The 10,022-nt window shown below is 38.7% G+C and overlaps 1 protein-coding gene across 5 annotated transcripts in view; it reads left to right on the plus strand.

The window, feature by feature from the left end:
- Nucleotides 1–8,661, plus strand: part of LOC115794280 (poly(rC)-binding protein 3-like) — a 28,551-nt gene extending 19,890 nt beyond the window's left edge. For 2 of the 5 annotated variants that reach the window (XM_030749701.1, XM_030749692.1), the window contains exons 10-13: nt 1,825–1,903; nt 2,420–2,478; nt 3,168–3,337; nt 4,318–8,661. In XM_030749701.1, coding sequence (XP_030605561.1) covers nt 1,825–1,903; nt 2,420–2,478; nt 3,168–3,337; nt 4,318–4,372 — 363 coding nt within the window. In that variant the 3' untranslated portion in view covers nt 4,373–8,661. The remainder of the gene's footprint in view (nt 1–1,824; nt 1,904–2,419; nt 2,479–3,167; nt 3,338–4,317) is intronic. The other 3 variants (XM_030749717.1, XM_030749709.1, XM_030749724.1) reach the window with 3 other exon arrangements.
- Nucleotides 8,662–10,022: the final 1,361 nt, after the last annotated feature.

Raw genomic sequence — 10,022 nt, forward strand, 5'->3', positions numbered from 1 at the left:
CCTGAAGAAGTTATCAGATTTGCCTTGAAGTTCTTGATGGACTTTTACAGGTTTTTAGAGACTTCTTACCTCCACAGCATTTCTTATATAATAATCCATTTAATTTATTTTTATAACACAGCCAAGTAGGAACATTTTGAAAACTTTCCTTTGTTGGCATGTTCAAAGAAGCGCAAGAGGAAGAAGGAGAAAGGGAAGAGTAAGAATCCCCCAAATCGGGTATTTTCATGGATTAAAATGACTCCTTTGGTGGCCAATTTAAGATGGTGGAGATGACCTTGAATACAAAAAGGTTTTAAAACTCTTAGTACTTGACTCAGCTCAAATTTGAATTAAAGAAAGTTTATGCCCTCAAGTCCTGAAGAATACATAAAAACTAAAGACATCATTCAGAATCATTTGGTGAAAGAGAAGCAACCTTACCTAGCAACTGCAAATAAATCATAGACTAGCCCAACTTAGTGAATTGTTAAAAACCTTTAAAACAATCAGCAGTATTTATATCATGTCAGTTCACAACAACAGTTGCCTCAAGGTGCTTTATGTCATAATGTAAAGATCCTACAGTATTAGAAAGAAATCCCAACAATCAGATGATCCCCTATGAGCAAGCAGTTGGTGACACTGGGGTGGAAAAACTCCATTTTAACAGGAAGAAACCTCTGGCAGATTCAGGCTCAGGGAGGGGCAGCCATCTGCTGCAACTGGTTGGGGGTGAACGTTCATAGGGTAAAGGTACAACTCTTGGAAAATGTAACATGATCAGCCAAACATAAAATTAGAAGGAAATGACACAATCACTAACCAGAGTAACAATTCTTAACTTAAAGCACACAAAGTAAGCTTGAGTTGAGCTAGTTTTGATTCGCATTAATTTACTAGCTACATCTAAAACTTTATGCTTGGTTGATCATTTCTTTGTTGTAACAATGTTGCTTGGCAGTAAATCTTACACCATTTGAAAGCCTGTTTATTTTCCCTTAAATTATAAAGGAAATTGCATTTGTGAGTACTCTGCCAATAACAATCAGCTTATTCTGCTATTGGCTTTCTTCTTCTTCTTCTTTTTTTGCATTTCTGACAACCCAGGTGCTGAAAATCAGTTGCATGATTGGCATTACACTCACAGCACCTGTGAGTATGGACCCTGCTACAGCAGTCAGTTGGTGTCTGCTCCAAGCGTGCCACATTTGACTGATCTGGATGGGGGCCGTGCCATAGGGCAACTTCAGTCTGGTGTTCTGCAAAAACCAAGTTGCAGACTTATTTGGAGTGAGCCCTAGTGCCATCTCCAAATTGAATGCCAAGTTCCATATAACGGGGAATGTCAGAGACAGGTTGCAAAGTGGGCATCCCAAGAAGACGATTATCCCCAACAGATTTTGAATGTGAACATGTGCAGATATCTTTTTCTAGAGGTTACTTTTACTCTGTCTGCAGAGTTCTGTTCCAGAACTGCATCATTTCAGTCCAGAACAGCACATTTACATTTCATTCTGTAAACTGCAGTTCCAACGCCGAATCTTCCAGGTGTAGCAATAGTAACTATGACGCAGGAGTCCCAAATGCCCCAATCTCAGGCCAAGTCCTTCATGAGGTTCTTCTCTTCTTCTGTCTCTCTTTCTCTCTTCTCTCTATCTTTGTCCTTCACCTGTCAGTGTTGTTACTTCTCCTCAGATCCTCTCTTTACTCTTGTAGCATTTCGGACTGACCTTTGTGCGTGCGTGTATGTATCTGGTGTGCGTGTGCGTGTGCGTGCATACGTCGGAGTGCGTTTTTAACGATGACCTCATAGCTCTGCTGTCCTCCTCCTCCCCCCCTCAGCAGTTGAGCAAGCTCCACCAGTTGGCTATGCAGCAAACCCCCTTTACCCCCCTCGGACAGACCACCCCTGCCTTCCCCGGTACGTACCCACCTACACAATGACCCTCTTCACCAAAGATCCTTCTCTCGTTTTTACCTGTAGAGACGAACACATTCTCTTCCTCCTTTATTTCTCTCTCTCTTCTTTTCCTGTCTCTGTCCTTTCTCTTTTTCTTCTTCTCGTCGTTCTCCTCCTAATGGTCTCTGTGGTGCACTGCCATTGACATGGCCTGCTGGTGGTCTGCTCTTGTTGATGTTGAGGCTTCTTTTGTTTTTGTTTGTTGTTTTGTTTTTATTTTTCCCTTAGTATCCTTATTGTATAGAATTGCAGTTGCCTTGGATTTTTTTTTTCTTCAAAAAGTAGAACTCGAACTTGTATATTGTATAGGCTCTGCATAGGCGTGAGTCACACTTCCAGCGACATACACTTGCTGCTGGTTCATAAATAGTATAGTATTCTTTAGTAGATCGTTGCACTTCGCTTCCTCAACGTGCCAAACTCTACTTTATGTCCTTTCCCTTTCCTCCTCTGTTTCTGTCTGCTTCCTGTTTTCAGCAGCAGGTCTGGATGCCAGTAACCAGGCCAGTACTCATGAACTCACCATTCCCAATGATGTGAGTACATTTGTCATGATGTGCAGAACACCCAACAATGCATTTTCATTCACCATTTGTCACTTTCATATTTTCCCTGACAGGGTTTAACGAAAATTTGCAAACAAGAGTGGTTTGAAATGAGACATTTTTCATTCTCAACCTGACGGAGAATCAGTTTATCCATTATCAGGCTTCATTTTGCCTTCAGCAACTAAAGCATTAAAATTCAATATTGTGAACACTGTTGCAGAAACACTGTTGTCTTCTTCAGTCACACTTATTCAGCAGTTTGGGTAATCTGTGGCAATTTTCTGCTATTTTCACCCTCCCTGTTGTGCTCAAGATGGGCTAAATAAAACAACAGAAAATTTGCATTAAACTGGTTGAAGGCTAACTCTTATCAAAGCACAAAGTCCCAAATGTGCTCGTTTTTATCATCTTTTCACATGGCTTCCTGCTGAAGTTTCCAGCTACACAATGTGACAGCAGCTCAGCTGCAACAATCAGAGACAAAGTGCAGCCGAAGGCAGTTGGCTTTGCAGAGTGGGTGTCCTTAATGGAAATGACTTGTTGGACCTAAATAAGGAGCATCTAAGTTATAGTTGAAAGGCTGACAAAGACTGGCCAGTACTCACACGCACCACAGAGAATCCATCAAATGTCTCTTTCATGTGCTTTAGCCATGTCCCGTCCTCTTTTCTTCCCAGCTAATAGGCTGCATAATCGGACGCCAGGGAACCAAAATCAACGAGATCCGTCAGATGTCTGGGGCGCAGATCAAAATCGCTAACGCCATGGAAGGGTCATCGGAGCGCCAGATCACCATCACAGGGACCCCCGCCAACATCAGCCTGGCCCAGTACCTCATCAACGCAAGGTCAGAGTGTTAAAATGGGCCAAACAAAGGGAAAAATGTGAAAAACCTGCTCCTTGTGAACATGGATCATATCTTTTGAATTAGTGCCTAATTAGCTGTTCTCACTTTGTCAAGATTTTGCAAAAGCACTTTTTTCTTCTCTTAACGAGCTTGTGTTATTTATTTATTTTATTCTTTTTTCATTGCTTTTCAGTCAGTGCTTTGCCATCTAGCCTCACATTAAGAGTTTTTGGTGTTTTACCAAAACACTACATATATAGACAGTAATGGAAATACAGTCTTGAGCTACCCCTCATTTCCTGATATTTTGCTTCCAAGGAGCCAGATTTTCGTGTAATTTCTTAAAGGGGTCTGGAGCAATAGTTCTCCAGACTCTCTGAAGGTCTTTCAAAGTTCTTCTTTAGCCCTTGGCTGATTTTTCACTCATTTTCAGTCTAGTCCTTGTACCTAAGGAATGTTTTTGTTAAGCCACTTAATGCTAACTCAAGGGATGAACCAGTGTTGTATCTACATATAACAGACAACTTGAGAAAAAACAAATGTTAAATTGTATTTTTAGGTGCTTTGTTACCTCACCAAAACACATTTGTTCCCATTTTTTTAGTTGAATATATGAAAAATGCCAGACATAAACTAGTATTTTTGCACCAACAAGGTGATTTCCAAAGAGCTCTTTGCGGAAAACTTGGCAACAGTATCTGAAAGACCTGACACAAGACCTGAGAGATGCATCTGGACCTTCAGCTGATCTATCACGTTCACTGTAGCCTCATCAGAAATGCTCTCAGTGGAAGGGTGGCTGTCAAGAACTCATTCTTAAGGAAGTTGGTTTTATTCTGAGCTGGTTTATCTGACATGCACAAAGAAGATAAGAAACCAAAAGTCAATTCATTTTTCTAAATGATTGGGTAGAAACCCTGCAGACTTTTAGGAGGACGAGAAAACAAAATTAGTGCTGACTCCCCCATCATCCCCTTTAGGTTCAGAGACGTGGCGGCCATGTGGACTGACCCATCTTCCATGACCACATCCTGAGATCCCTGACTGGCTCCTCCGTTTGGCCCTTTCCAATGACTGACTACCGCAGACAACCCTGATGAAGCCCTTCGGACTCTGGCTCTGGCTCTCTGAAAACCCTGACCACCTTCCCACCCTGGTTCAAAGCACTTCAGGGAGGGGTGGGCGCTAGCTTTTGTTTCAGAGAGCCAAATTAAATTTAAAAAAAAGAAAAGAAAAAGAATAACAAAAAGAAATTCTCTGTTGCTTAGATTTTTTAGAGAACTGTTGAAGCATGTTGAATGTTTATTAGGAACAACTTGTGTTACTCTTTCTTCTTTTTCTCACTATCTATTGCTTTCTCTTTCTCTCTGTCAGTGCTGCGTCATAGAACATCATTTAAAAGTATAAAAAAGTACTAGTAAAAGATTGAACTTTTTTGTAGAACGTAGTTATTTGCATATAACAGCTGCTCAGTGATGCTATCGGCAGAGTGTGTGGTGGGATGTAGCCAAATGATCAAATTTTGATAATATATTCTTAAAAAAAACAGAAAATTGGACCGTTCTGCTTTTGTCCTAATTTGTATCTTTGTCTAATCTCTACCCATGACTCTTTGCTGCATCACATGACCCTTTCAAGCCAATGGTATCACTCCTAGAGCCTCCTTTCTCATGTTAATTTCCTAGATTTGCATTATATTGCATGTTTTCAGTGTCGTATCGTTGCGTATTTCATTAAGTCTGTTCCGTGTACTTCAGACGTTATTATTATATCTTTGTGCTCCTGTTCTTTTCCACAAACTGTTTTCAGCATTTTTGGCCACTCACGTCTAGTTCTACTCCCTGCCCAGACAAAAAACTTTCCGATACAGCCTCCTTCTATCAACACCGATTATTAGTATATAGATGCATGAATGGAAATTAGTGAAAAATCAGTGGCTGAAACACTGACTGAAATTTTAAATGATTGTTTACTAACTTATTATTCTACTGTATTTGTTTTGTATGAGGACTCTTGTGACTTAGCACATTAGTCAACTACGCGGCGCTCATGCAATAGACTACTCAACACTTTACTCTGGACTGCCTCTGATGTAGGGAGGATTAGTTGGACTTAAAAACCAAGTGTTGCGTCCAAACCTTTCGGCTTCCTTCCCTTGTCTCAGAAAAAAAAAAATTGCTCAACTTCTGGTAGAAGCTTTCAGGAGTGTTTAAAAAAAAAAGTGTGCAAGGAAGGAAGCCGAATCTTAGTGGCACAGAGGCCTAGACGTTTGGACAAAGCCGGATGGTATTTTTTGGGCCAAGGAATGTTCAGGGGTTCATTGGGGGGAACCCACGGGGCCTGGGCGGACGTGACCACTCAGTCTCTTTTTCACGATTGTTCATCTCGTCATGTTCTTTTCATTGTCATGATTTGATTTTAACGCTTTAGGTTTGAATGTCTTTTTATTGTCGCGACTGTGTCAGCAACGTAATTGTTTTTGTTTAAAAAAAAAAAAAAAAGAGGACAGGTTGGATGACAATTCCTGCTTTGCTGTTTTTCCAGTAAAGCCAGCATGTATTTATTTATGGTGTGACTTTATGATATGACTTTTCATTCATCGGTCATGAACATTAAGCTAAGTTAGTTTTGTTGTATTGTACTTAATATGAGAGGGAGGTGTGGGCGATATTTGGTACGATTCAGTAATGCAGCCACCCCCAGTATCTTCTACTCATGAGGATACACTACAGATATTAGACAGCTTTGGGTCATCTTTACTTCTGAGCTTCTGCTCAGCTCTTTTAAGTATTGCCACAAACAAACAGCTGTTGAATGTTATTGTCAACTCACATTATCTGCCATCCAACACAGAAACTTTCTGCATTTACAATACTTTTGTTTTATTGGCAGTAGCCTACATAAAGGAGAAATTTTACAGTTTAGGGTTAAGTTTTTTGGGGAAATATGCTTATTTTTGTGTTTTACAAAGTACATGTCTACATGCTAAATACGAAGCAACTGCTGGCTAACCTAGCTTAACATAAACACTAACTAGCCTGGTTCGGTTAGGGCATGTAAAGACTTCTAAATTATATGCCACACCGTATTCATTCAATTAAAAATTGTTGAATCTTTACACTAAATTAAGCTAACTTTCTCTAAGCTAATGTTTTTGATCCATTTTTTTAATTTCGTTTGGGCTAGCTTCTCCGGCAGTTCTTCCTAAGTTAGAAACCACAGGCAGAATAAAAGATATAGTTTGCAAACTCACTGGTTTGTTGAATCCTAATGAGCAAAGGGTGAATCAGCAAATGACAGGTTCACTACCACTCAGAGAGTAGTTGGTGAGTGCAGACAAGTCAGCATCTTCTATAGAGGCTAAAGGCAATGGCGGCAATCTGCTAGCAACCAAATCAATCACAAGAACGTTTTCAAAAACTGGGAATACATATTTTTCCCTAGTGACTGGTGGTTGCCTGATGGTTATGGTCTAGTCCAGGGGTTGGCAACCTGAGGCTCTTTCAGGCTTAAGCTGCGGCTCTGTGCAGCTTCCGGAAGTAAATTATAAGTATCCAATTGAAGTGTGTTTTATTTTTGTCAGTTCATTTCATATTGTAGTTCTAAATTGGAGCATTACTGTGATCTTGAAATATTAAAATAAAATCATTTTATTTATTTATTTATTTTCATTTCTCAATATATATGTGGCTACTTCTGGTAGTATTTGCGGCTCTCAGTGTTTGCTTTTCCGTGGAAACCAGGTTCAAATGTCTCTTTGAGTGTTAAAGGTTGCCGACCCCTGGTCTACTCTCTAGGGTTGTGTGACTGGGGCCGTATTCACCGGACCCAGAATGACACATCTGAAAATGGCGGACAAGTTAACATCACATGATTAGCAGTCACATCGCTGCAAAAACCTCAATACTGTTCATTACAAGCAAGCAGTGTTCGTTCTGTCTCTTTAAAAGCCCACCTTCTTCTGTTTGGCCACCTTTTGGAAGCCTGCCAAATGCCTGTTAGTGGTAGAGTCTGTAATTTGTGGCCACGCTGTCAATTTTTAAAGACAGTTGTAACAGAAGTAGCAATAAGCATCAACAAATAGTCTGAACCCTTGGTTTTTGGCTTGGGGAAACTACGGCCACATCAAAATTTATAGCATTGCACATATGAGAAAAAGTAAGAAAAAGCATAAAAGCACCTCTAAAAGCCTCCTTTAGCTGTTTCCAGCCTTCATGCTAAGCTAAGTTAGCTGAGTGCTGGCAGCTAACTTCCCATCCAGCTTTTTAGCTGCAAGAACACAAATAAGCATATTTGCCAAGAATGTCTTTCCCTATGACTTTTAAGAGCTTAGATGACATAAATGTGATTATATAAATGGACCAAATGCTGTATCAATATACTGAAGGAAGCATAGTCAGTGATAATTCTGCAATAATTCTTACATTTTGATGTTAACTGAAGTAGTAGTGATAGCATTGAAATTATGAATTTGTGTTTCTTTTTGTTTTCAGTTGTCATAGCTTGTACTTTAATGGAAATTGTTGTCAAATGGACAAGCTGAAATTATGGGTTTTTTGGTTTTTTTTTTAGTAAATTTGCTTTTCTTTTTCCTTTTTTTTTTTAAGAAAAGTTAGCTAATACTTAAGAGGGTATCTTTATGAAATACCCACACGCTGTAACTGTGAGGAACATCCTCGAGGGTATCGTGGCTTTTATAAAACAGTTATCAGTGCATGTTGAAATGTTTGCTTAAAATGTGGCTAATCAATGACTGCACAGCCGGAGCATGCATTTGACAAATTAAATCTTGTTGTGTTTAATGAATTTGATTGCTAAGCAGGAATATTGACTTGTAAGTGATGGCAGTGTGATTTCAATAACATCAATATTCATGTGTTACTCAGTGTTTGAAAATTGTATTTACATTTGTGTATATGCCTGAGTATACTGCGACTTTGAAACAAACTGCAACTAATGCAATAATAGGGTGCAATGTGCAATTATTTATTCAGTTTATTATTAACGTAGATACAGGAGAGCAGTGTAGCTTGTTTTAAATTTTTTTTTTTTTTTTTTATCCACTTTTCATGTGGTGGCAACAGCGCGGGAAAAAAAGAATGACTAGACATGTATTTTTTTGTTTGTTTGTTTGTTTTCTTTTTCAGCTTTTCTTTGTGTGTATCGCAGTTTTGGGGGAAACGTGATAGAACTTCGTAACTATTTTTGATTGATTCATTTGCTATGTGCAGATCTATATTAGTTGTGAGTAATTACATAGGTTTTAATTTTAAAGTGTTGGTAAGTATAAATACAAATAAAGTTTCATTTTTTTCTTTCTGTGACTTGCTTTTCTCTGTTTTTGTAAATTCTTTTTTTCTATAACATCTGATTAAAAAAAAAAAAAATCCCCCTGGGGAGACTTTGAAAGTCCTTGAATGAAGCTAATTACCCTGCCACAACAAAATTCTGATAATTAGACGATGAGGTCTTAATGGGAAGCTCATTTATCCTTTTTTTGAAGGTTAACTTTGCATAAATCAGATTAAAGAAAGTCACCTAATTATTACCAAAAGCTGCAGCAAGCTTATTGTTTAAAGAAATGATTGTCAAAGTAAGGTTAGAGGGACCTTGTGAGGGTTTCTCAGGGGTCTACAGCAAGGTGAGGGATAACTATAATTTCCTATAATTAATACCATTAACTCTAATTACATTTTAATTCACCCTAATTAAAAAATGAGTTAAAAATATAATATTAATCACAGGCTCCTTTTGTTACAGCTACACAGTATGATAAAATGATAATTCAGTGGCATGAGAGATCCCTTGGGATAAATTCTTATCAACCAAGCATCTATTAAATCCCTGTTTGGAGATTTTGTTGCTCCACAATGAGCTTTCTACAAAGAAAACCAAACCTGTATTTAAAGTTTAGTGCCAGTCAAGTGACATAGACAATGCAGCTTCTACAGTGCAGTGCAGGAAAAATGAAGAAAGTGTAAAGTGCCAAATAATCTAGGGGATCTGGTGCAGTTATCGTTACTTCATAACATCAACCAGATTTCTATTATAATTTTGTGCAAATTTTCAGTTTTATGGGAATCTGCTAAACAAAATGCTAATATACACTCACTTCCACTTTATTAGGTACATCTGTTCAACTGCTCATTATCGCAAATATCTAATCAGCCAGTCACATGGCTGCAACTCAGTGCATTTAGGCATGTAGACGTGGTCAAGATGACCTGCTGAAGTTCAAACTGAGCATCGGAGTGGAGAATAAAGGTGATTTAAGTGATTTTGAGTGTGACATGGTTTTTGGTCTGAGTGTTTCAGAAACTGCTGATCTACTGGGATTTTCCCACACAGCCATATCTAGAGTTTACAGGGAATGGTGTGAAAAAGAGAAAATATCCAGTGATTAGCAGTTCTGTGGGAGAAAATGCCTTGTTGATGTCAGAGGAGAATGGCCAGGCTGTTAAAAAAACAAACAGTAACTCAAATAACCACTCACTCCAACCGAGGTCTGCAGAAAAGCATCTCTAAACTTTCAGTATTATAGCCACCTTAATTTGAAAGTTAGGGGTTTATACTTGTTTTACTTATCTGAAAGACATAATTTAATAATAAGGATAGAATCAAAAGTGATGGGAAACCACCTACAAAACCCACAATGCAACTGATCCACCATCAGAACCACATTCCA

Source organism: Archocentrus centrarchus, chromosome 2, assembly GCF_007364275.1.
Source record: "Archocentrus centrarchus isolate MPI-CPG fArcCen1 chromosome 2, fArcCen1, whole genome shotgun sequence".
Classification (NCBI taxonomy): domain Eukaryota; kingdom Metazoa; phylum Chordata; class Actinopteri; order Cichliformes; family Cichlidae; genus Archocentrus; species Archocentrus centrarchus.